Source organism: Salarias fasciatus, chromosome 14 (assembly GCF_902148845.1).
Source record: "Salarias fasciatus chromosome 14, fSalaFa1.1, whole genome shotgun sequence".
NCBI classification, from domain to species: domain Eukaryota; kingdom Metazoa; phylum Chordata; class Actinopteri; order Blenniiformes; family Blenniidae; genus Salarias; species Salarias fasciatus.
In genome coordinates, this window is record NC_043758.1 from 36,009,390 (window position 1) to 36,036,171 (window position 26,782).

At 45.3% G+C, this 26,782-nt stretch overlaps 2 protein-coding genes across 2 annotated transcripts in view; one reads left to right on the top strand and one right to left on the bottom strand.

Moving 5' to 3' along the window:
* Nucleotides 1-139: 139 nt before the first annotated feature.
* Nucleotides 140-8,599, bottom strand: si:dkey-119f1.1 (Structural maintenance of chromosomes protein 6-like). Its single transcript, XM_030107814.1, has 27 exons — nucleotides 8,472-8,599; nucleotides 7,985-8,154; nucleotides 7,525-7,660; nucleotides 7,241-7,346; nucleotides 6,755-6,891; nucleotides 6,612-6,673; nucleotides 6,403-6,483; nucleotides 6,005-6,106; nucleotides 5,765-5,884; nucleotides 5,530-5,628; nucleotides 5,278-5,424; nucleotides 5,074-5,162; nucleotides 4,816-4,980; nucleotides 4,473-4,651; nucleotides 4,124-4,325; nucleotides 3,762-3,876; nucleotides 3,448-3,608; nucleotides 3,242-3,377; nucleotides 2,966-3,046; nucleotides 2,707-2,877; nucleotides 2,431-2,568; nucleotides 2,011-2,156; nucleotides 1,804-1,929; nucleotides 1,428-1,533; nucleotides 1,097-1,249; nucleotides 847-944; nucleotides 140-713 (listed from the first exon to the last, which is right to left on the bottom strand). The coding sequence occupies exons 2-27, from the start codon at nucleotides 8,114-8,116 to the stop codon at nucleotides 620-622; spliced, it is 3,282 nt and encodes a 1,093-aa protein (XP_029963674.1). The 5' UTR covers nucleotides 8,117-8,154; nucleotides 8,472-8,599; the 3' UTR covers nucleotides 140-619.
* A 5,638-nt stretch (nucleotides 8,600-14,237) lies between these two features.
* nxn (nucleoredoxin) overlaps nucleotides 14,238-26,782 on the top strand; it is a 55,752-nt gene continuing 43,207 nt past the window's right edge. The window contains exon 1 of the mRNA XM_030107816.1: nucleotides 14,238-14,728. Coding sequence (XP_029963676.1) covers nucleotides 14,420-14,728 — 309 coding nt within the window. The 5' untranslated portion in view covers nucleotides 14,238-14,419. The remainder of the gene's footprint in view (nucleotides 14,729-26,782) is intronic.

Sequence of the window (26,782 nt, forward strand, 5' to 3'; positions counted from 1 at the left end):
GAGACCTTAACGAATACTCAGCTGCTTCCTGACTGCAGAAGTTTGTTTTTAATCTGCAGCACTGAGCCATTATCTAAACACCATATTCTGATGAAATTACACAGTGTATGATACATTTTTTCTTGTCTCAAACACTTCAATGTTTAATGAAAGATCAAATTTAACATTTAACAATAATACAACAGAAACAAATGTAATGTTATTTTTACTGGGCTCTTATTCCCAAGCTTTCCCCCCCAGCCGAAGATCAGATTCAGAAATCTAAACAAAGAGAAGTCACAAAAACATGCTTCCCTCGCTCTCCTGGATGTCCAAACCACAAAAGACCAAGACTGCAAGTTCACCAGGATGGATTGTTTTACTGAAAATCTACTGCTCACAAAGCTCGAGGCAAACTATCCCATAGGATTGAAAGTAAATACAGATACAGTTTTTCTTCCCGGTTCAGAAGCTCCTTTACAAGGCAGGAACACTTTATTGCCTGAATTTTTCATTATATGACAGAACTGTGCAAAAACAAAAACAAACCGCCTGTGCCCGAAACAGCAGTGAAGAACGAAACGTGATCACTAAACGCAGGCTTTCAGGGTCACTGTGAAGTTACAACGAACTCGCCTCGTTACTGCTCCTCTTCATTCCTCTGCGAGTTGTTTTGGCTTCGGTCTGGATCTTTGAGCCGGAGGATGCGGATGAGACTGCTCTCTGGGAGAGAACTGAGAGAAGAAGAAGCGAGAGGACGGTGTAGATAAATCACACCATCTGTACCGTCACCTAACAAAACTCATTTAGAATCAGTAAACCCAGCCCAGTGGGTTGAAGGCTGGATCATGCGGAAGTTGAGGTTACCTCATGTTTTGTGGGGTGAGGAAAACAAACTGCCTGTAGCGCTGACCAGCAGCCACCTTCAGCATCATGTCCATGGAGATCCTCCTGTTCACCATGTCCTAACCCCACAAAGCCCAACAGTCAGCTGACCAGGTTTCCACAGAGACAAACATGGAGCACCGTCCAACTTCATCTGCCTCCTCGCACGAGTTGTTCATACAGCGGACAATCTCAGAGTTCATTTTGTGGATCAGGTAGAAACTCCGATTACCATGTAGACATCGAACTCGTCCAGACAGCGGAAAGGCGACTCGGTGATGGCCCAGAGGGAGAGGACGAAGCACACGGTGGAGAAGGAGCGCTCGCCGCCAGACAGAGACAGCATGTCGTTCCGGTCGGCCTTGTTTCCTTGGCCCGGCTGAACCTGGACGGCGGCGGGAAAACGAGCAGAGTTCATGTGGTTTGGGTCACTGTAGAAACTACTGAGCTTCATTGCATTGCGACAGACTGTAGGCTAAAAAAAAAAAAAAGAAACATTTTCCACAAATATTCGATGCTTTGTGCCTGAAATGCTCCTTGTACGTTGAAGAAGATGTACTTACCGAGATGGCGAGCGTCTCACCCGTGTGGTCAAATTTCATTTTTCCACTGTAGCCTCTCTGAGACAGCATGCTGTCAAAGTAGTATTTGCAGCGGGCTGAGAGAAACCTGCAGAACCAGGACAGAAAAGCCTGCTTACACAACGCTGCATAAAGAACGAGGCTCACACCAGCAGGAATCTGAAAGGTTTTCACGCCATAAGTCTCATTTCACCACAAAATACAACATTAAAACATATAAAATACTTTTATTTTAGATGATACACTGCTGCATTTAAGTGTTGCTGTGCCTTTTCATCAACATATCTGGTTTTCAGTGAAATGGATGTGTTGTACTGGCAGAGCTGAATCCACACAGAGCAGTAAATTCACCACTTGCCTCCTGAGGTCGGTGAAAACCTGAAGTCTCAGGGTCATAACGTTGTCCAGGCTTTTGATGAAGCTGTTGAGGTTCTTCATCTGCTGCGCCATGTTCTTGTAGCTCTCCAGAGCCTCGTGGTACTGCCTGCACGAGCAGAAGAGACCGAGACATGGAGGGAAAAGGTCCAGGAATGGGCCGGTGCCACCGTGTCCCCCGGTAACGCACCTGGCCACCTCCACGGGGTCGCCCTGCTGCTCCTGCTGGGCGTTGATCTTCGCCTCGAGGCGGTTGATCTCGCTGTCCAGACTCCGAGCCGTCCGGCGGACATCGAGTCTCTCTGGACTGATCTCCGTGGCCTTGGCTACTGACGCCTGAATCCCACAGACAACAAGTTGCTGAATTCTCACACAACTTTACATCTGAAGATTTCACCCACCGCACCAATGGTCAACAGGAAACTGAACACAAACTTAAAGTTCAAGCCTGTTCATGGAAAATAAAATGAAAAGCAGCCAGCAGCCGCTTCACTGTCGGGTTGTAGAGACAGTCTTTTTCTTTTCTTGGATGTTAAAGAGAAAGGAAACTGAATGAATTGAACGGGCAGCTCGTCGACACGGCGTCAGGCCGAACGCAGGACCGCCGTACCTGGAGCTCCTCCTCCTTCTTCTTCAGCTCGTCCTCCAGAGCGTGAATGCCCTGAAGGTGGGTGCCACGCTTCTCGTCGTAGTGTTTCTTGTGATGTTTGCACTTCATCACGTCCTGGTCTGCTTTACTGAGATCTTCCTGTGGTGAGAAAAAGAACATTAACGCCGAGTACTGAAGTGAACAAACAAACAAGAGTTCCTTTATTCATTTCAGATGGATTTGATCCCAGCTGTGGAGGAGGAAGCGCCTCTTGTGGACGTGTTTTCCCAGCGCTACCTTCACGGACTCCGCCTCCTCTGCGATGGTGTTGATGTGCTCTTTGTGCTGCTTGTACTCCTGATCTGCCTTTTCATACGAGGACTTGAGGTCGACCATCTTGGTGTGGGCCTCCTCAAGCTCCGCCCGCTTGGACGCCATCTTGGAGACGATCTCCTGGAGCTCCTCCTCCTGGAGTGGATGACAGAACCCAGTGAATCACCGGCAGCGTGCCTCCTGACGCTCCAGGTGTCACTTCAGTGGGATGGCGTGAACAAACCAGAGGCTTGAGGTCCTCTGACTGAGGCTCCTCCATGTTCTGGAGGTCTGTCAGCTCCAGCTCCAGATTCGTGACTTTGTTCTGGAAAACAAACAAACTGGTAAGCAAAGTTATTTCAAGCCATGTGGTAGACTGAAGTCGTTTTGTAATTCCAGGACTCTTTGCTTTTAAATGTAAAAATCCAAATAGATAAATCTTCAGAACGGTGTACATTTTTTAAACCATCAACACTTAAAGCCATTTGAAGATTTTAATGGTTAAAGACAGAACGGTTACTTTGGTGGTCTTCTGCTCCACGTGGGCTTTTCTCAACAGCGCTTCGTTCTGTTTGATGTTTTCATTCAGCTTGGTCATCTGCTGCTTGAAGCGATTTTCCTGAGCTTCCTGGTTCTCCATCTCCCTCTGCACATGCCTGAGAGGACAGCGTGGCATCATGGGACGTGTCTGGGCGCATCTAAAACAAACAGTGGTCCGACACGCACCTGATCTCTTCCTCCACGTCTCCGGAGAGGTAGTTGGCTCTGGTTTGGTCCGCCGTGTAGTTCCGGTTGGTGAAAATCTGATCTCCGTCCTTGGAGAAGGCCTGGTTGCAGTTCTTGGGGGGATTTCTTCCCTGCATCACTCTGCGAGCCTCTGTGCGATTCTGAAAAACACGGCTATGTGTCGTCTCTCTCTCTTTGAGTTCAACGGGTTTAAATCGACGTGGAATCACAGTAAACTACTACATCCGACTGAAAACAGCGATTCCTGCATCAGCGTGAGGCGCAGTGTGTCAGTGAGGAAACGGATCTGTTACCTTGATGAGCAAAATGCTCTCGATGCCCTTCTGGTCGATCAGGCAGTTGGCCACGACAGGGTCCTCGATTTCCAGCGCTTGAAGCACGGAGGGGTAATCAGGGTGATTCACAGCCCTGAAGCACACAAACACGGACTGAAAACCACCCTCAAACCGAACAATCTGAATTCCATTCACACAGAAATCCAAAGTCATGCTGAGAGCTTCACTTCAAAACACTTTAACTTTCTTTTTACACCACCAGCGATATGCTCAAGTATTTTCACACAGACAGAATATTCCCTCTGTTTTTCTTTTTACTAACACTGGCACAAGCGGTCTCTTCGTGTCTGAGCCCAGATAAAGGCTGGGCTGGTCCTCACCTCTTGCGCGTGTCGTGGACACGCGGGAGGAACTGGCTGGTGATGATGACCGGCCGGCGGCTGTTTGGCATCGCTCTGGCCATCAGGGTCTGCAGCAGCCGCTCGTCGTCGTGGTTGTCGCAGGTGAAGGCCTGCAGCTGACCTTTCAGGCACACTTCCACTGCCAGGGCCAGCTCCGGGTCTTTCAGGCTGATGAGGAAACCTGCACGTGACAAGAAACGTGAGCAGCAGTTCTGGGTTTTTTTCTGAGGGCCGCAGAGGCGTTTGAACGTCGCCAACAGGGAGCCTGCATGAGATAAAAGACGGCTTAAAAACACCAGGATGACAACGTAATGCTTCTGATCCCTACCTAAAGGTCCTCGGGGTTTCTGTTTGAATTGGCCTTTTTTGTACGCGTCCTCAATGGCACTGAGCAGTCCGGGCATGTGCTCTCCGAAGCGCCGCAGCCGATTGGAGCGGCTGCTCTCCAGAGTCCTCAAGTTTCTTCTGTTGACTTCAATAGACCTCATCAGAAATTCCTGCTCTTTCCTAATGGAGGAAAGAAAACAGAAAAGAAAGTGGAGCGGTTAAAGAGGAAATCCAGTCCTGCTGAATATAAACTAAACCGCCAACTCCTCCATTCCTGCTGCCAGGGAGACAAAAGTGTCATTCATCTCACTGTTTCCCTCTGGTGAGAGTTTTCCTCTGCTTACCTCATTTTGCCTTGCTCTTCTTTGGCACGGCTGCTGGCCAGCTCGTACTGTTCGATCTGCTGTCCCAGAGTGGCGATCTGATGGTTCAGGTTCTCCAGATTGGTCTGAATCTGCTCGACACGCTCCTCCCTGGCCTGGCTCTCGGCTCCCGACGTCTGACTGATGCTACGAGGAAGACGGAACGAGCATAAAAGGATGAAAAATAAGCCCAAGGAGGGCAGATGAAACACAGAAGACATAAAAACAGGAGCGCTGTACCTCAGCTTGAGATCTTTGATCCGTGTGGACAGCTGAGCTTTGTCCTTCTCCAGATCCCGGAGGTTAGTTTTGCATCTGTGTGCAGTGACCTGGAGAGGATGAATAAATGAAGGAGGAATTCAGACTTTGTTCATGGCCTGAAATTACTGCCTGTTAATCCACCACTGAGTAACCGAGACGCCCGTGCGTTCTCTGAACTCTGACCTCGCTGGACTTGACGAGCGTGTTCCACTTCTGGGCTTCCACTTTCAGCTCGGCACATTTGGGCTGCAGGTCCTGGACCTGCTGGGTGATCCCCTCCAACTTTTCCTGAATCTGCTTGTACTTCTCCTCAGCTTCTTCCACCTTATTCTGCACAATAACGCAAAAGCAGAAGAGAGAAGCGGATTGTCGGTGTGAGCAACCTGCACCAACAGTGGCAGTGATTTGATGAGCGAAATAAACCAAAGTAGCTACCTTCCATTCCCTGACTTTCTCGTCATATTTCACGGTGGAACGCTTGTTGACCTCCAGCTTTTCCTTGACCGGCTCCAGGTCCTTCTCCATTTCATTCACCTGCAACATTTGTTACCCACACGCTCAGTCATTCATCCACTTAGAGGAGTCAATTCTTAAACTTATTGTCATACTAGTTCAGCAATTTCAGTTTGGCGGGCGGTGGGACGGTTTGTGACCTGGAAAACAAACTCACCAAGGCCCAAGCCATCTGTTTCTGTAACTCCTCCTTTTTGGAGCGCAGGCTGTCCAGCGACGCCATGCTCCTGTAACACTCCTCTTTCTCCTGGCACTTACGTTTAAGCTCCTTCAGGCACTGCAACAGAGACACAGGTTCAAAGTTATTGTAGCCATTTCACCAAACTTCTGAGGACCATGGGAAAGCTGCTCGCCGTGAAATGATGAAGGTGATAGTCTGAGTGAAACGAGTTCGTACCTCATTGTGTTGGCCAACTTTGTCCTCTGTGATGTGCTTGGTGGTTTTGATGTAGACAAAGTCCTCCTTCATCTGCTCCAGCTGAGTGGCTTTCATGAAAAACTAACAGAAAATACAACAAAGTAATTTAATTAAACAAAAAATAAGATTGGCCACTATTTTATAGGCTTGGCCTAATTTCAATATGTGGCATTCCTGCGCTACAGCAAATTTTAATGGAAAACATAACGATGATAATGACAGAGCCAGGACTCATCCACTTACACGGTGATACAGGAAAAAACAAGGACAACTGAAATAACTACAATGAATCTACCAGCAGCCATAAACAAACCTGATCGCTACAGACAACAGCAGCACTCGGTCCGATCAACAGTCTACTCAATCTACTGACAAACCTTATACTTCTCCCCTTCTCCTTTGGAATGCAGGAAGTATTTACTCATCTCCTGCGTGAGAACGGACACAGGGTTGTTGACCTTTGAAAGAAAAAAATTCAATATTAATTAGAGTAACAGTTTAATTCTGTGGCAATGAACTAAGGTATCATTTAAATCTCCAACTACTTTAACATTGATCCGCAAAGTAGGAAACTACCAGCTCAGACCTGAATATTAAAATTATCCAAGATGGAAAGTAGCTCTTCTTTCTTAGTGGAGATGATTTGGCCTGAAAAAAAAAGAAGAAAGACAGAATTATTAACATCTTGTTTTAAGAAAACGATTCATGTAGGAACCACTGAGCTCTGACCTGATTTGCTTCTCAGTTTATAGGTCCTCAGGCCCTCACGGGTGATCTTCAGGTCCACCGTGATAGACGAACCGTACACATCCGGTTTGTACGCATCCTTTCCAATATTGCGCAGAGTGATGGACACGTCCGCTGAACTTAAAAAACAGAAATGTACAACAAATTTAACGGGTGGATAGAATTCAAACAAACAAACACAAACTAGATACACATGAATGTACATGTGGTATGTCGTGCATTATTTTGACTTTCCAGAAGTCATAAACTAATAATCTACCAGTTGTGGTTTTGAGAAGTAAACACACCAACATCTATCAGCTCCAACAAGACAGGAACAAGTTTAAAATGTCTCACCTAAGTTACAATTTAACTGAAATTAAATAAAAAATATATTTTTCATTCAAAACACAACTGAGTTCAAAGCATTGTTTTTTTTTTTTGATTAAACACAAAGAGAACGTTAACTGAATAATGTGAAAAGTTTACCTTTCTCCTTGTTTCACAAAACCCTTAAGAGATGAACCCCTGTTTGTGGCATGTGCATTTCCACCCAAAGAAACGATGAGAGCTGTCAAAACTGCACTCTTCCCACCTGGAACACACGGCAGATGTAATGGAAAGCTGTTTGAAACATTTATAACTCTGTGGGTTATTGCATTTCACCTTGCAGAGTTAAAATGTCAAATGAAACTTCTTTATGAGATTAAATAATATCATTAACCTTTTGCAAAAGATCTGAAATGCTACACCAGTAAAGATGGTACACTTACTTCCATTGTTGCCAACGACAAAGTTGACATTGGGACCAAACGTAAAGGGTCCGAGGAGCGAGTGGCACATGAAGTTTTTCAGTGTGATACTTTCCACGATCCCTGCATCACTCACCACATCGCCCACACTCTGCAACTGAACACAAGTGATTCGTGTCAACCTCTGCAACACAATTCAGGTGAAATATAAAGTCTTTCCAGTGAGCTCTCATGAAAAGGGCTGGAGCGAGTAAGCAAAACACTGTTGTGACTTTGATTCACCCGTAGAAAGTTAAAATACACTGATTGCTCGCTTGACTGTCATTGCTGACAGTAGCAGCAGGTGTTAAATTTAATAGTAAATACTGTTAAAGACAGGAATGGTGCAGATGTTAAACACCTGCTGTCACTACCTGCAACAACAGAAGAAGTCGGTCACCAGTTAACAGGGAAAACAGGAAATTCTAAACACGGGACGGACCTGATTATTCCGAAGAAGATCGTCTAGGTCACTGACAGGACGCTGATCCTCCTCCTCCTCCTCCTCCTCTTCCACACGCTTTCTCCGTTTGCTGGACCGGTCATTGACAGAGCTGCTTTTTCTTTTGGACATCTTGTATATCCAGCGCTGCTTGGAGGAGAAACCGGAAACTGAAAGAAAACAAATGCGACACGCTTTATGCCATGTACTCCGAAACGACACTCTGAACGCTAACCTCGACGCTCTCGTGATGTTTTGGACCTGAACAGATGGTAAGATGGATTTAAGGCGAAACAACGTATAAATGTCAAAGAGTCAACTAACGGCAACCTGAGGGAACTTTGACAAGGAAGGTTAGCTTGGAGAGCTAACTTCACGATACGCGCTTAACTGTCTGTGCAGACACGAACAACACCGGGCCGCGGTTAGCTTGACTTTAATGACCATGAAACGAGTGTGAAGATACGCTCAGCGACTGAATACTTACTTCAGGGAACTCACACAGACCCGAGGATGAGGACCACCGCCGACCATCTAGACCGCCAACCCAACATCCAATCCAACAGCGGATACACTGCTGCCTGACATCTGGAAATCTCGCGAGAGTATGAGTCCACAGCGGGGCGGGAGGACAGAAAGCCACCCTCTCCCTGATTGGACAGCTCCATTTGCCGATATCCAATCAGATCGAGGAGACAAGACGATAGCACAAATCACAAACGAAACTTCAGAGACTTTCATGTAGTTTAATTCTTCGCATCTCGAAGCCGGATGTTTGCAATGGCACGTCTAAAATCACACAAATCCTTTTCTACATAATTTAGAAAGTTGAATTTTTCATGCAGATTTGTTTTACGGGGTGACAAATCTTGATTTACAAATACTAACTCTGAAACTTTACTCAGATTCATTTTTATGCACAAACATTCATTTGCACATGCAAAATGATTTATGACCCTCCCTATATCCAGTTCTAAATTAGTCACCAAGCGGCAAGGACCCTTTGTTGTCACCAGTGAATTAGGGTTAAAATGCACACTTAGCTTCGAATGTGACAGCTTGCTTAACAGAGAGAGGGTTGAATGTAATGATAAGGTTGTGCTTTCTCCTGGTCTTTTGTTGAGAACTTGCTTTGATGTAACTGTAAAGAGAACCATATGGAGACAACCATGGAGTGTAGAGGAACCCAGACAACATCCTGCTGATTGACCCAGGTGATAAGGAGAGGAGATCAAGACGAAAGGACTATAAAGATTATGCATGAAGGCAATACTCTGAGTGAAGCTGGACCTGGGACCGAAGAGGACTGAAGACAGACTGGTGTAGAGGATGAGGAGAAACTGGTTTTAGGATGGACTGAAGGAGTATCCTCTCAGTCTCAGCTGAGGAAAAGCCAACAGACTGGGCTGAAGACAGGACGATGGAGGGGCGAGAGAGGCGACAGACTTAGAACTTCAGTGAAACCATTTCATCTGTTGTTGTAGTTTCATGGCTGAATAAATGTTGATCATTGATCTGTTGTTGTCTATCTCTCTCTCAACATTGAGAATGATAGAAGGAAATTCAGACAAAAGAAAGTTGTACACCAGCAATGAGAATAAGTGCATTCAAATAAACAGCATTACTATTTTTGTAATAAGTAATCTTACAAATGACTTCTCCTAGCATTACAACACAGTTATTATTGACAATAATATGACTTGCAGTTCATTTACTATAATTCACAACTTTCAGCAGGTTTTTCCTCCACTAAAGTCCAGCTGAGCAGATGGCGCAAGAAGTTAGTGTTTAAAAAGAAAGAACCGTATTGGTGCAGTGTGTCAAGTGACATGAGAGAGACGGAGGGAGATCTATGTTAATAGATGTATGTCGATAGATGTTGAAATGCTATCTATAGTTACAAGTGAAATTTAGGATAGAATAGAATAGAATAGAATAGAATAGAATAGAATAGACTTTATTAAGCTCACAGTGGATAAATTTACAGGTGCAGAGGCTCGAACGACACACAGGGGGGTGCAAAAGTAATGAAAGGTGCAATTAAAGAATAGAATTTGATTGGCATCTTGTCTCACAATATTACAATGCAACATTTTAATAATTTAGAATAATGTTGCATTTTCAGTCTGTAATTTATTCTGTCAAGTGTCCATTTATTTAATTAATTATTGACCTTTTAAATGATGTCATCATACATAAAGAAGGAACCATTTTGGTGTGAAGTCATGTGACAAAAGGCAGCTTTTAAATGGAAGTACAGACATCAATTGTGTTTTTTTTTTATTCTTTTACAAATGTAGGAATACTATCTAATCAAGTGGAGGGGCGTGGTCAGGCTCAGCTGCAGAGGGGAGGATGTGGAGCTGGATTGGGAAAGCAGCTGGAGAGAGGTAGCCTGAGGGGGAACACCTGAATCAGTTGAACTCAGATCATCACCCAACCTTTTCACCACATGTCAGTGGAAGGCTGCAATTTGTGATTTGTAGTTGAAGGAAACAGAATCTGTAGCTTGAGGGAAAGATTCCAACAGTTTCAGTTATCTATTTGTCTTTTAAAAGAACACACGTTCATGAGAAAGTAAGTTAATTTATTGCACAAGTTCACATTCATATTTGCACATCTTCAAATTTTGTCCACAGCCTTGAACTATGGAAATAGGAACAAACGTGAGCGTGTCAGTTTTTTATTGACAAGCCTATTTTCTGAGGCTTGGAAAATAGGATTGTGTAGTATTTGTTGACACAGAAAAGTCTCCAAGTACACAACTCAGTATGTGATCTCAAATTTACCGATACACCTGCAATTCATTGGATACAACTATAAGTTCCACTCAAAATATTTCTCTTTTTTTTTACCACCAATAATTTCATATAGTTCTGTGAGATGGAGACAGTTTTTGGTTGTTTGGTTATTTTCTCATATATAGTGGTGATAGTTTGTCAGAAGAGGTCCCACATAAAGTGGTGGCAGTATTGAAAATATTGTGCAGACTGTGAATGTGATTTTGCTGTGGAACCAGTCTACAAAAATACATTGCTATTTTTGGTATTGCTTTTGTTGTCATGTAAAAATTGTGATACAGTGATTTAACAATTAGGTTTTAACTAATTCAACCTTTTAATTGTCCGTGTAGTTTGCACACTTGCACTCACACACAGTGAATTCCTTTTTCAGGCTGAGTTGGAGGCAGTTCAGGAGGGAGCAGTGGCTTTGGTGGCAGTAATGACAAGGAGGAGGCGCCTGCAGGTGTTTGTATCTCCAAACATTACTGGTATCTCTGAACTTTGTTTCCGGAAGACAAGATAAGGATTCTTAAACCAGTGTGGAATCTCTTCCTCGCTGTGGGTGTAGGCCTTGCTGCATGCGGCAATCCCTACAGGAGAGTCCCTTTCCAAGGTGTGAACTCCAAACTGTTTAAAGAGCCAAACTTTGACCTTGAGAGTCGACACTGATGGGCTTGTCCTTGGTAGTCCAGAGCAGGAACTCACCCAGCCCAGACCAATTGACCCAGATCAATCATTCACCTCACTTTTGGATACCAACACTTTGTTCTCAGTAACCTCTGTAAACTTTTCTTCCAGGTTTCTGAGTGTCACAGGTGGAGAGCATGTGTCTAACTCCTGATTTGTCAGAGAAGCTTGATGCTCAGTTCCTCCTGTGTCACCCTGATACCAACCTACCAATCAGCTGGTGCTTTTCTGATCGCTGGTCCTTGACACACCCCAGTCAGTCAGGGTCTTATTATTATCAAACCCTCTTTTTCTGATGCTTATCTTTGCATTTGCGAGACAGTGGAACTATAGGAGGGAAAAAAGCCCAGAAGGACGGTGATCCAGTACCTGGTCCAGGTTAAGGACACCAGCACTCTTGTCAGGACCCTTAAGGGGGCTACCATCACCCTGGTGGTCTTTACAGGCTTGCTGCTGATCTTGACTTTATGCATGTTCATACACAAGAGACAAGAAACCATGGCGACAGTGAAAAGAGTCCAGCTTGAGAGGAGACACGGAGGAATATGAGGCTGGCAGGAGAGAACATGCTGGCAGAGAAGTACAGTCCACTTCATTCATTTAACACATTTAAAAACAACCACGGCTGAGGAACGTGCTATACAGGTCGAATAGGTAGAATGAAAGAAACAAACAGAACAGAATCTTTGAATAATAATAATAATAATAATAATAATAATAATAATAATAATAATAATAATAATGATGATGATGATTAAGGGATTTCATGTCATTGTTTTTGTTAAATCAGGATTAGTTAACAAAAACAGTGACATGAAATCCCATAATTCATTGTCACAAACTGTATCACGGGGTGTGGGTCTGGAGCAGGTCTGTGAGGTACGCCCACTCTAGACCCACACAGGGGGCCCTCACAAAGCCCTCCATCACAAGGCCCCTCCAATCTTTAACACAAAATTTAGTGGAATTAAAGACATGGCTACTGGGATGGCTGCATAGAGCAGCTTCCAAGAGAATTCATGTTTAGATATATCTAATCTGTATGTTTTTAGACCTTAATATAAGCCTTGTAAATAGTTGCTCCTATCTGCTGTCACTCGTTTCTTCTGACACTCGTCCTGCAGCTGATTTTTATCTGAACCGTGCAGATGATCAGTCATCACATGCTGTTGTGACGTTTCACCACCAGAGGGCGCAGTAGGTCTGGGATTTCCACTGGACGGCTGCAAAAGTCCAAATGACAACAAGGGCAGGAGTTTGATGTTTCACTGAAGATTTCACAACAAAACGCCAGGCTCAGCCAGAACACACCAAGACCTCAGTTGGACACAGTGTCATTCATCCTCAGACTGCGCGCTGCTTTCTCGTGTCTTGATAAATTCTGAAAAGAAAAACCTTCAGAGGTCTCATAAAGTCCATTCCTCAACACGTCAAAGGGTTTTGTTAGTAAAAACTGAGTGTTAACAGGTTGCACGATGTCAGTTTTCCCTTCAAATTAATCCCATTCCTGATCAATGGAGTCTGGGGGTAATTCCATCTAACTGCCCCCTGAAGAGGTCACCAGGACCAAGCAACACAGAGACACATTCACACATGAGGGCAACCCCACCATCACCAGGAAAGAAGTTTTAAGACTTTCTAATGGAGCAATGTGATTCAATAAATAAATTAAAATAAATAAATAAATAAATAAATAAATAAATAAATAAAATACAATTTGACTCTAAACTCAGTAAAATTGACCTGATTAATTGTGAAACAAAAAACACTTGACTGTTTTAATTAAATAGAAATGAAGTTTTACGTGGACATGGCAAAATACAATTTTTATTTAAAGCTTTGTAAAAAAAAAAAAAAAAGAAGAAAAGAAACGAAAACATCTTTGAGTGTAGTTTTCAGTATTTTTTGATAATATATTTTCAGACCAGCCAAAAATTTGAAATATTGAGGTTGGACTTTTTATTTTTGCACTATTTCTACAAGTGTGTAAATGTAACTGAAGTTTTTATACATTTTTTTAAAAAAAAGTTTAGATCAAGCTTTGTTGGTGTGTTTGTGAAAAGAAACATGAATTAAAATTATTTTTAAATCAATTAAATTATTATTTTAAAAAAATGTATTAGAGGTGATGGTGTTTTGGTCTTTTTTCTTTGGTTGTTTGTCTTGTGGGTTTTTTTTTTTTTTTTTTGGTTGTTGGTTGTCTGGTGATTCAGTTGCTGTAATTACTTGGATATTTATTTACTACATGCATACAGGTTTTTCCTTATAATTCTGGATTCAAAAAATTAAAATAGAAAATGAAAAAAATAAAAGATAAAACAATATCAACGTGGAATAACGGTGAAAATAAAGTAAAAAAAAAATCACAGACCTCAGTTGAGTAAACATATTTTTACACCAGAAGGTGGCAGCACCTCCATTATAATGTGGATGTGAGGAGGCTCCAGCAATAATGGAAATCTGCACAATTTTCTTTAATCTTAAATAATTTTCTTGAAAAATACGACTTGTAAAAAAAAATTGTATTATATTCTTGAGCCAAAGCCAGAAAATTATTGCTTATAATGTAAAAAAACAAGAAAAGAAAAAAGGAGGAGATGTAAATTGTCACAATATGTTAAAATCAATTTTGAGCTTTTTAAATTCACAAAGTAGTCATAATGTAGCGTGAAACGAGCCAAGGGGGAAGCCCGACGTCTGCGGGAGAGTGGGAGCTCAGCCCCGCACAGCGCAGCCGCTGCTGAGGCTCTCACAGCCTTTTAAGCCGCGCGCATTCCTGCACAGCGCGCACACCGACCGGAGCGCGAGCCGCCGCCGCCACACCGACCGGACCGGAGCGCAGAGCAGCGCAGCGCGCGACGCCTCACCTCGCCGGGGCTGGCAGCTCACCGACACCCTCACACCCGAGGCGGAGGAAGGCAGAGCAAGCGGAAGAGCCGGCCCGCTGTTAGCGCCGCGTGCCGCGATGTCGGAGTTCCTGGTGAGTCTGCTCGGGGAGCGGCTCGTCAACGGCGAGAAAGCCGAGGTGGACGTGCAGTCCCTGGGCGGCAGGCTGTCGCTGCTCGGGCTCTTCTTCGGATGCAGCCTGAACGCGCCCTGCAAGCAGTTCAACGGCAGCCTGTGCGAGTTCTACAGCCGCTTCAAAAAGGCGTCTGAGCACAAGGACAAACTGGAAATCGTCTTCATTTCGTCTGATCAGGACCAGAAACACTGGCAGGACTTTTTGCAGGAGATGCCGTGGCCTGCGCTACCTTTCAAAGACAGACACAAAAAGGTAAGATTCAGGGACGAGGAGCGGCGCACTCCAACCCCTCCGGAGGGTTTCTCTGCTGAGTGGCCTCAAAGCACCTGGGGAATAAAAAAAATCATTAAATCTATTTTCTGCTGCTCTTGTCTGCACAGGTGGAGTTTGATTCTGCTAGAGTTTCTTCATCCTTTTAATCATTACTATGTTTCTTCAAATGTGACATGAAGAGGATTTTATCATCTTTAGTTTGTACAAGTCAAGTTCTAATGTTTTGCACACATGTATTCCCCTCTGTTCTATTAATTAATAACTCTCAGCCTCTTGGTTTTCACACTATATGGACATTTTTTTTTAATTATACTTACATAAAGGTATTATTTAAGTGTGCTATCAAAGGCGCATTAATATTTTTCCTCTGATTTGCACAGATTCATATAATTTGCAGCTGAACACATAAAGCTGAGTTCCCATGATGCTTCTGTCACGCAGAGGTTCCTGCTTGTGTTTATGCTGGCGAGCAGAGGCCTTTTTATTTTGCCATCATCTCTTCGGTAGATTTGCTGGGTTTTCTGAGAGTGCAGCACAAGCAGTGCTTTGGAGATTTTTACTGATTTACTTTCATTTCACACTCTTAAGAATTTTCATATTTCTGTAATTGTAGCTCGACATGAGGCAGTTGTGTTATTGTGTGACACATCCTGCTGCAGATTTTCAATAGCATCAGACATTTTAAACATTTGTAAGACTAAACAGCAGAATTTAATCTCAAATACTTGAATGTAGTAAAATATAGGTTTTTTTTTTAACTTCAAAATGATTATAGTGTTTGAGATACTGATGGTTTGTTGGCTTTGGTTTAAATGAACATAATCAAATGGATTTGTGGATAAATAATCAATTTAATCTTACATCTAATCTAAAATAATCTGAGTGAATAGAAAATATATATTTGTGTGTGTGTGTGTGTGTGGTGTGTGTGTGTGTGTGTGTGTGTTTTGCAGCAGCACACCTCTCATGCAGCCTCCTCAGTGTAAATGTAGTCACAGATGAGGCATAAACAATCAGCAGATTTCCTCCTGCTCCAGCAGCAGGCTGAATGAATTCTGATTTCTGATGGCGTCTGCATCGTGAAGCGCTGCTGTAGATTTCAAATTATTGTCTAGACAAAGAGGAATGTGACCGACCCCTTGTATTTTTCTAAAGGCAAGGCCTGATTATAGTCTTTGGAAACAAAAATATTTCTCAGGAAATTAAGAGCAACTTAGGGGAAATAAAGATCTATTTTTATCTGCTTTACGACGCATCCTGTAAACCTGGGGAGGCTTGGGATGTTGGATTTACTCCCCATCTTTAATGCGGACGGCGTCCATGTCTTCGCCAGCGTTGCCTCTCACTGTTCTTTGTGTGGTTCAAGCATGACTTGCACTGAATCATTGTCTCGTAAATTCTTCCAGATTGGCAATGATGATTTCCGTTCCACTTCATAATGAAGTCCAGGCGTGAACGAGGCTGGGCGGTGACAGGGGAGGGTGGGGGTTGTCTTGTTGTCTGGGGCGGAGCACATCCATCGCCACAGTGCAGCGTTATTGTGTTCTTGGGTCTGTGGCATCAACAGCAGCATTGTGTGTGTGTGTGTGTGTGTGTGTGTGTGTGTGTGTGCCGTCCTGGCCTTCGTGTCGATGCTGTGCTGCAGCTGTCCGTCTCCTTCCTGCAGAGGCCGGCCTGCTGTTCGGGCTCCTTTTCCACATTTTCTCTCACGTTGACCCAGCAGAGGACATTCATGAGTGTGTTTGAGAATTGTAATCCTGGAAGCATGCAGAGTGTGTCGTTCCCCCTCATTATCTGTGAGTTCAGTCAGGATTTATACCTGCTGCCATTTAATTCCTATTATGGAGCCACAGTTTGCATCTGTGCGGTTATTTGTGGAGTTTCTCCCTTCGGCTGAAGCTCATGACGATTCTGAGGAATACACTTTAATATTTTTCTACTCTGACTTTTAAATGATTGCAAATATTTTGATTGTTGATTTAAAGCTCGTTCATATTTCAGTAAAAAATTAGAAACATTCATTCGTTCCAGGTGCTTTTGCATGTTTTTCCTCTGTCACGTACATGGTGCTGAATATTTTGGGCTGTTGAGTAGCTCATGCGGTCTGAATGCTTCAGCCTGGCCTGTGGGGAATTCAAATCGGGGTTTGTTCGCTGTTTTCTGGCATTTTTCCGCTAAAACAATTACGGGACTAATTGAAAAAAAACAAACAGGAAGTAATGAGCAGATTATGTGATAATGTAAATAATTGTTTGTTGCAGTCATAATTAGCAGCTCATTGTTTGGGGATTTCTGAGTCTGATGAAGCAGAAGGTGGTCAAGTCGCCACAGAAAACATTCAGAGTTATAATTAGGTGTTTCTAATTTGCGGGGAGCATATTTTGCAGGTGAGGCGGCGCCACATTAAAATGAGAACTTGTTAATCCACTTGTTTGAATTTGAACGCTGTTGTGGACGTGCCGCCGTGTTGGAACACTTGAGATGAGCTGTGTGCACGCTGTGGACGGGCGCAGACGGGGTAACGGGTTAGGGGCGCAGTCGGCTCTGCAGAGGCTTAAGAGCCCTCTCAATCCTCCTCGCAGGTTTTTTTCCTGACGTGGTGCAAGCACAGCTCATCCGTGAAGAAGATGCACATTTTTGCCTTTCAGAGGCTCGCCGCTCTCTCCTGTTCGCCCTCTTTCCTCTCCTACCTTGGCCATCTATCGCTCACTGCAGGATGACCTCTTTTCTTCCACTCAGGGGTTATCCAGGCCGTTCCGCTGCAGGAAGGGTTTATTTAATCAGGAAAGGAAAATATTCTTGATTAAATACAGACAGAAAGGAGAGTCTGCAGTTGTTAACTGAATGTCAGAGCGGGCCTTTATTTATTCCGTCTTTAGGAAAGAGGTGAAGGTGTTATGCACATTGCACACAGTAATTAATGAACATGCTTGAACTTAAAATGATGCTGTGGAGTCAGTGAGGATGAGGAGCTGCAGCAGTTTGCAAATATCTGACCACCTTCAGCATCAAATGGAAGTCGGAGCTAAAAATATGGACTGTAACAGGTTTTTATGTTACAAGGAGTCATCATGTACAGTATATTTGTACTCACTGGATCAACTCTCTTTTTATTGTGGAAAAATAGCTAAGAGCTATCGTCTTGATTATCTGTTTAGCACTCTGTTGGTTTTGTATCCATCATTAACATACTGACCTTTATTGTCTTTCATATTTTGGTCCCAGTTTTTCCATTTTGGCTCTTTCCTTAATGGCACTGTGTGTTTTAGTTTTTTTCTCCTTCAGAAAGGTTGCTGTTGGGTCATTTACAGACGGCCTCATGTTTCCTCAGTTATATCCCAGGAACATGTAATCTCAGACAGTGCAGGATGTGAACAGTGTTTTCAGAGGCAGTCATGACGACTGGACGCTGTCTGCCGGTCCTGACCGCCTGGTGGATCTGTGTAGAGACAGACGAGAGCTGCATGGAAATCAATTAAAGCTGGAGCTAACCTGATGTGAGAACTTCTGCTGGAGCAGGAGTCGGAGTGGGGAGAGGATTCCGCCGCAGACGGAGAGAGGCCTCCTGTGCTCCGGGGGGGGGGGGCAGGACAGCCACCCACTGGGCTGGCAGCCAGGAGCGAAGGGTCCGACGGGCTCCGGAGTGAGCCTCAAGACATCTTTCATCAGCGTGTCGCTGCGCCCGGCTCATCCTGTGACCGGAGAAGTGGTTTCAAAGAGGGGCCGGTCGTTTTATCTGCAGGTGGTGATCCTCTCTTCATCATCTGTGAGTGCTGCATTTGGGTTTTGTGGGCTTGTAATGCTCCATGTTTCCCTCTCTGTTGTGTTCAGTCACACAGTGTGGGCAGTAACGTCAGCACAGTGACACATTTTAAAGGCTTCTGTGATGTGGAACATCTGGAACTCGGAGCTCAGGAGTTAATTCTAGGATTTAGAGACGACGCATTCATCACTGGATAAAACTGGGCCTGCCTGCGCTCACTTAATGTATGTGATCAATCAAGCCTAAGTAGGTAAGAACAGTGAAGCTATGACTCCAAAGTTGCTGTGTTGTGGATCAAATGAGCACAGTAGTCCTAAAATTGTGCAGAATGTGTGAAATTGAGACCTCTACTGAACAGAAAACCACTCCGAAGCAGAGGAAATGCACGCATAAGACGTAAAAGGAGAGAGCGTGCATGGCTTATGTTTCCAGTTCAAGCTGTGAAATGTTATTCAGAGGCGCTCTCTTTTCAATTTCTAATCCTCGGCTTCCTTTGTCGGAGGATTTGGGTAGTAGCCTAATATGAAGCTGCCTGTGGGAATAAACCAAAAATGTGCTAGTCCTCACACTTAAAGGCATTTGACCTCAGGAGATTAAATGACCAATGAAATCTCCCCCTGTAAAAGTGACGGCTCTGCTGAAGTTAATGCTACTCCACCAGAGAAGGTGTGAGTCTCACATTTTGGGTATATTAGGTGCAAAATTCCTTCGTCTAAGTCGACTTTGTAAGTAAGTGGGGTGACATAAAAGCTAATATACTTCCTCAAAAAAGTCAAAGACACTGAAGTTCCTGACTTTGATTTAGTAATATCCTCTTTAAATGCTTTAAAACTTCTCACTTCTTCATCCGGCAGCAGTTGTGTTGATGTATTGAAACCCTGCGGATCTTCCTCTCTCTCCCTGAACTTCCCATCGCCTCACTCAGATGTTCCGTTCTCGGTCTCTGCTCCATAAATCCCAGCTTCTCCTCAAGTGCTCTGGTCTGGACGTGGCAGCAGCTTTCTCCATGACACAGTGTTCACAGCGGTTTGTGCTCGTGGCATGCGCTCTTTTCTTAATTTCCCCGGACAAATCAACTGTTCTTGTTCCAGATGACCCTCATCCCACAAGTCCCACAGTTCTGCAGCCGATTTTACATTTTGTTCCCCTGTCTGGTTTGTTTTGTCTTCATAGGTGTGACATGTTTGAAACCACACTGGGTTTAAATGTTGCAGATGATATTGTGTGGAGTCAACATTTACCGATCTTTGCAGTTGCCATGATTTGATTTTTGCCCTCCCTCTGCCCGCTGACCTTGCAGCAGCGGTTACCTCGACTCCGGCTGGACATGTGCGTGCCTGGCTGCAGTTTAATATGACTCCATTGTGCCGCAGCTGCGAGGCCTTGTTGCTGTGCGCCATGTTTGACAAGAGCTTATGTAAAGAATGCGTGCGGCCACCTGCTCGGCCGAAGCCGCCCGGGGCCGGAGGGCATGGAAACTGTGTGTGCTTGTGAAGGCTGGAGGTGCTCGGCGATGCCAACTGGTGCGTCTCACACCAGCGAGCTAGTGTTACCGTGTCTTTTCTCCGCCTGTTGTCTTCTTCTCGCGGGGAGATGTGTAATATTATGAGAGGCGACAATGGAGATCTAATCGGAGGTGAAGTTCAGAGGCTTGAGTTACCCCAAGTGAGAGCTGGTGAACGGTGGCACTGTGTGTCTTGTTAAACCGAGTCCTTCTCCGCAACTCGATCTGTTTTCGCTTCCGTTATCTGCCTGTTTTAATGACAACACACAATGGTTGTAAGGGTGCGACCTGTGTCTGCGGCCCAGCAGCCACTGTAACCGTACCCTGGGACTGGCTGCTCCTCTTTGTGCCGTGTTCTCGGTTGTGCCGAACCGCTCCTGGACCCCGTCTCTTTTCCAGAGCCTGTGCTTTCCAGAGCGGAGTGACGCTAAAGCTAATCGACGTCCGCAATGTGTTCACCGCAGCGTCTGCAGTAGCCCCGGATGAGAACAGCAGATGACTCATTCCTTCGTGTCCGTTATCCCACACCGGGCCAGCGGTGACACATTCACCAGTGAACTCATCCAGCGCCGGCGAAGCAGAGAGTTCAGCGGCTGATACTCGATTTGAGATTCTTCCTGCAGAAATGGGCAGATGTTTGTCACGTGGACTGATTAAATCGCCATTATTTGGAGTGTTTTCTTCATTTCGTGGTGTGGCTGCTGTATCCTCGGCGGTTTTTCCTCGTCTCTGAGTGGGGACCGCTCCGTGGACGGGCTGCTGTGCCTGGACCCTCCCCCAGTCAGTCCTCCGGTCGGTAATTGCCCCACACCGCAGCTCTGCAGCTCTTCCCAACATAATAACAGCACAGCCACCCCAGGGGCATCCTGCCATCCCAGGCTGTCTCTCGTCTTCCCTTTGTTATCCCTCCCCAGATTGAATGCTCCCTCTCTGTTACTCCCTCGTTCCCTCCTCTTCATCGCCGCTGATCATATTTCCCGAGCTAAAAGGAGGCGGCACGGTGACGGATGCACTCCGTGGACCGTCCACACTTGCTGCAGACGTCCCGGTGAAGCCCGTCTCCTGCAGACCATCTGCGGCATCGCCGAGCGTCGACGGTGATCTGATGTAAATGTATTCATGGTTTTGGAATTTTCTGGTGTGACAAGTTTCCCCCTGGACGATAACCCTTTCCCATCTGTGTGACCACCGCCGCTCTCCCCCCCCTGGAGGAAAAGCACTGTGGTGTGTATGTAAGCTTCAACCCCCCCTCCTCCTCCTGTGTGTAGTGCTTTCATTCAAGTCTAAGTGCTCCTGCAGCTCCTGCTGCTGTCTGAAAAGAAGCCGGCCGTACAAAGAGAGCCAGTGTGTCGGGCGGAGCATGGCACGCCGGCACCGGCCTGCCGCCCTGCCGCCCTGCCGTCCTGCCGTCCTGCCGTCCTGCCGCCCTGCCGCCCTGCCGCCCTGCCTGCCTGAGCTGCTGGATGCGGCAGAGGGATTTTATCAAGCAGCTGACAGACGTTCACACTGAGAAGACGGGAGGAAAAAAAGTGGCCTGATTCCATCGACTGAATCATAGTTTCTTTTTTTTTTTTTTTTTTTTTTTTTTTTTTGTCACATATCAGAGCTCCACCTGAGCTGTGTGTTTGGCAAAGCTCAGTGGAAATCTTGTGAAGACTTCCAACCAAGTCTGAGGGGGAAAAAAAAAAATAACACATTTTTTAAAAATGTATTTTATTCCAGAAAATACAGTGACAGTCTTTGCATCGATCAGGAGTGAACACTGGCAGGCGAATGAGTCCTAATATTCTGGATGAACGTGAATAAAGTGATAATGGGTTCCGAGACGCCGGCCCCTCCCTCGGCTCGTCGGTTGCGAGTGGAGGAAACGCTCCAGCGCGCTCCGCTGGGATCCGCCGGCCTCCTAAACGCTGCATGACACAAGCCAGAGCAGCATCCAGCCCACATCTTCCAGCAATTTGAGCGATGGTTATCCTGTAAAGCCCGGGCTGTGGATCATCTTTTATTGCCTGTCGCCATGAAAACAAAGTGGGTTTTTAATTTCAGGAGTTGATTTGTGAGTCGGCTTAATGTCATTTTCCACCATTTTACATTCGTCTTTCAGGGCTTCCAGATTATGTTTCAGCTGAGCAGAAAGAGTATTAAATATGAGGAGTTTTCCACTGAAAACATTGAAGTTGAAACGGATTGCGTGTGTGTGTGTGTGTGTGTGTTTGCCCTCTCTCTGCGGTTTAAATGAGACAATCAGTGCAGTCAATGAGCTGTTATCCTGCTTTGTGATTTTTACAATGGTTTTTATTTACTTCCTGACCAGAAAGCAGTCTGGTCATGATCTTGAAATGCTCTGATGGCCTTTTAACTAAACCAGCACTGACTGTCCAGAATTTTAATTTTCCACGTTTTAACTGTTTCGTCCTTTGACAACCTGTCAGCACCAGCTTTCACTCACTCGCTTCCAGCCAGTCAGTCTGTCACCGAAGACGTCTGGAGCAGAAACTGAACAATATTAAAATCCAGAAATAGCTTTGTCACAGTGTCTTCGACAGATGGAAAAGTCTCCCACACCCGCACCCCGTCCAAAACTTCAGTCTGCTTCTTCATTTTAGCCTTCTTTTTTTTTTTGTGCTTCCTTTTTCAGAGAGAATCTGTTGGTGTAAAGTTTCCTCCTCACACATTCCTCCTAATTTGTATTGGTTGATTGTAGGTGATGGTCTAATAAGGCCAGACGCCTCTGCAGAAGTCTTTTCCATAATAGTGGATCAGCTCTTTCAGTTTCTCAGGTGTCTCTTGGTAGCAAGTTAAGAGTTACCTGCATAACAAAGGTGTATAAGTAAGCATTTTCAGATTGCCCCCCTCTCTCTCTCTCACACACACACACACACCCTGACTCTCAAACTGTGTGGCTAATTTGAATGCGGTCCTTGCTAAGTTGGCATATTGTGTTTAGAGAAATGGAGGGGAGTCTGGCTGAAGCGGATTTCATGGCCTGTAGTTAGCTCATTATTTTCTGTAATAACCAGAGAGTCACTTGGAATCATTTGCCGGCGCACACGGCTCCCGCTCCTCCAGGAGACGGCAGACAGACAAGCATCCTCGAATCTGGATAATTTAATGTGTTTCTGTTGCAATTATTAATCTAAATATCCGAAATCATCTGCAGCCAGGTTCATGGAGTTGACTGTGCCTCAGGTATTTGACACGGCACAACAAAATCATCTCCACATAATTGCACATTATATCAACTTGGGCAAATGGATATGCTGATATTCCCATTTGGCACGTGCGTGCGTGTGTGTGCGCGCGCACACAATCGACTCGCATTGTATTTAAGAATACATTTGCGAGCTATTACTCGCGGTCACTGCTGGGCAAGCTAATCTTGAAAACAAATAATGGTGCAGCAGCGTCGCATGTAAACTGATCCCGTTATCGGTTCCGTTTGCTGACGGTGCTCGCATTATCGCTCACATTTCTGATGCAAAGTTTGTGTCCAGTATAAGCTCCTTGCTGACGGGGCCGTGAAGCCATGATGAGCTTGTTTGTTGTGAATATTCACACAGTAATTTAAATAATCTACCACATAATCTTTAATGTCTCTTCCTGTCTTTGATACTTTACCTTGGATCCGTGCTGTCAGTAGAGATGTGAAAAGTTCTACAGCTGCATGCTTCTACAGCCTACGTTTTCCCATCGGTTCCGTAAATCTACACGATGTTTGAACGTATGTGCCGCACTTAAGGGCCGTTTTTTTCAATGACTAGTTAACCTCAAGGTCATGTTTCGGACTGCTGGAGGAAGATGGGAGCACATGGCGAAATCAAAGCCGTGCACGCCTGAGGAGAACATGCAAACCACACAGAGAATCGTCCAGCTGGAGCCGTGGTGGATGCTGTTGCTGTGGGGCGAGAGCCGTGGGCACGACGACGCAGAGCAGTCACGGACCAGACAAGATCTCGGCTCAAGAAATGAAACGCAGATAGAAATGACTGCTTTTCTTTTCTAAATTGTGTGTGCATGTGTGCGTGCGTGGAGCAATGAATTCCAGACGTGGAGTGCCTTTTGTTCTTCCACGGACATGGGAAGTTGCACAGTTGAGAAGCTTGGTGACCTTCAGGCAGTCTGTTGTCTCCTGTTCTATCTGTGCAGAGTTTGGTTTCAAAGTCTGACTTTAGATCTTTTTTTTTTTTAAGTTTGAGCACTGTGTGTGTACTCTGTGGTATAATTAACCGTAATTAAGGTGTCACTGCACCGAACCGAGGCAGTATTAGAGCGCTGCTATTTTAGTCTCACGTCGTGGTAGAAAATAACCCCTCCGCTCGGCAGCTCCCCTCGGTTCATGTGAGGATTTAGCTCCTCGTTTTCTCTTCAAGCTCTTCAAGTTTCTTGTAGTGTTTTTCTTCACCCTCGTCATTCTTATCAGTGACGTTTCCAGCCTGGGAGGGATGCTGTTTTCAGAGAAAACACACCAAAAACCATGTGTATGCTAAGTTAGTGGCTAGCTGGTGGATAAAGTGAAGCGTTCAGCAGTTTGAGCAGCCAAACCTGTCCCTCAGTGAGTTCAGGAAAGAACGAAAGCAGTGTTTTAAAGTTCAACTGAGTGCTAATTCGCACTTAAAATAAGATTACTGTGCATACGTTACCCATTAGCCTAAAATGTAAGTTAATGCAGGTTTACATGTTTTGCGTAAAATATTGAAAATCCGCAGTTTTCACTGTTTTCAAGGAGGAAAGATTAAGGTCACTGAGGACGAGTATCCTCATTTGAAGCTTTGAGAGTCTATTGCAGATTTAGCTTCCACTAACCTGCTTTTTTATATTTTATTGCAGCGCCACAGGCATGTTTTCAGCTCTGCAGTCCGGCTCGTTTCCCCATTTCAGACGAAAACAGACTCTGACCTTGCAGCTGAGAAACACATGCATTGTGTATAAGTACGACAGCAACAGTCCAGATGATGCCCTGATGGTCGTCCATATGGAGGGACTGGCAGCGCTGCTGGCTGCTAAAGCAGGGGCGGAATGAGAGGGAAGGCAGAGCAGCGCTGAGCGTGGCGGGAAGCGAGTGTGTCATGGGAGCGTGCGTGTTATCCGTCATGAAAGGGGTCCTGATTGGACGGCCTCGGTTTGATGTGAACGGCGGGCCCGGGGAGTGCAGGAAGACGGCCGGCTCTCCGAGTGCTTCTTCAGCCGTCACAACCGATTTCTGAATCGGCCGCGTTGCGTCTTTGTTTGGCTCAAAGGCTCCGCTGCGTGCGTTCCTCGGTGTGGTGGAAGCGAGGAATGCGTTCATCAGAAAGAGGCCTCCGCCGATCATCAGACGCTCCCGGCGGCGGAGCGCCCGGACCCCCTGCTGGGGCTGCACTGTGGCTCAGCTCTGCCGCCGAGCCGGGGGCTAATCGCTGTTTTGATTAGTCTTTTTTTAACCCAATCTGTTTGCACGGAGCGGCGATCTCACGGCCGCGCTGAATGAAAGGGTTTATCAGCTTAAGCCTGTTGTAAGGAGCACAAGAGGTCTCATCTTTTCACTGAGGAAACGAGAGCGGCCCTCGGACACAAGTGTCCAGGCAATTAGAGACGCGGTGGCCTCAAAGGGAGATTACTGGCACACAGAGCCGGCGGACGCGCTCTCTCTCGTCCCGCTCATTGTTCCCTCGGCGCTGAGGCGCATGGCGATTGGTGCCGTCGGAGGAGACGATAGCCGAGCGCAGTCACGGGGCTTCTATCAGGGAAGAGTCAATGGATGAGCATCAAATTATTCGATTTAAAACTGTTACTCCCTGAATGGATCAGCAGAGTCACGCCGTCTCACGGTGTGTCTGCGTCACGCTGGCGTTCATACACACTCAGGAACGGAGGGGAAACTTTTCTCCTGGTTGTTCTGAGCTTTGCGCTGTTAATTTACACCCCTGGTGATTTGAACATAATCAAACGTTCACTGTTGCCAATTTGGAGTCTGCTGATCACGTGGACAGAACTCCAGAGTGTCATTCTGGAGCTCTGACGGCAGGCTGGCTGTCGTCGAGCTGAATCGGTCTCCATGTCAGAATGAGGGATTCGAATCAAAAACCTCAGAATGCCAAAACCGCTCTTTCAAACTAATTTCTGCTTCTAAGTTTTTCCCCTTCTTAAAAAGCCCGAAATGCTGTTTTATTGGGAAACTTTTCAAGATTAGCTATACAGTTTTAGACAACTCTAATTGCTTTGACTTGGCCTCCGCACGCTGATAGAACAAGATGTGTTCATTCATCTGCTTGAAGTGGGCTGCAGTCGCAGCTTTTAGTGGCGTGGTGAGAGCCGGGCTGACTGGACGAGTGTTTAGTATCGCTTGTCGTTTTTGCAGATCTAATATCATGTGTTTGCTGCGAGTGTGTCAACTCTGACTTCTTGGTGTGTGTTTGTGTGTGTGTGTGTGTGTGTGTGTGTGTTAAGCTTTTAAACAGCTTACTTTCATTAGTCAGCCTAATAGTCGTCTTAGTGACATTAGTGCTGCCAGGCTGAGGGATTTAATTTACTGGATTAGACGAGCAAACGTCCTCATCAGGTTATTTTAGCTTCTCGTTTGATATAAACCGATTGATATGCTTTTTATTCTGTTGTGTAATTTAACATGTACCCTTTAGCTCTACTTTCAAGTCTGGATTTAGTGGAAATTGTGAAAACAGGATCCCGATTCAACACATTGAGCAGCCCCTCGGTGCTTCGGTTGGCGGAAACTCAGTTTTTGATGTCTGAATTTCATCCAGCAAATCCACTGATGTGAAATAAAGAT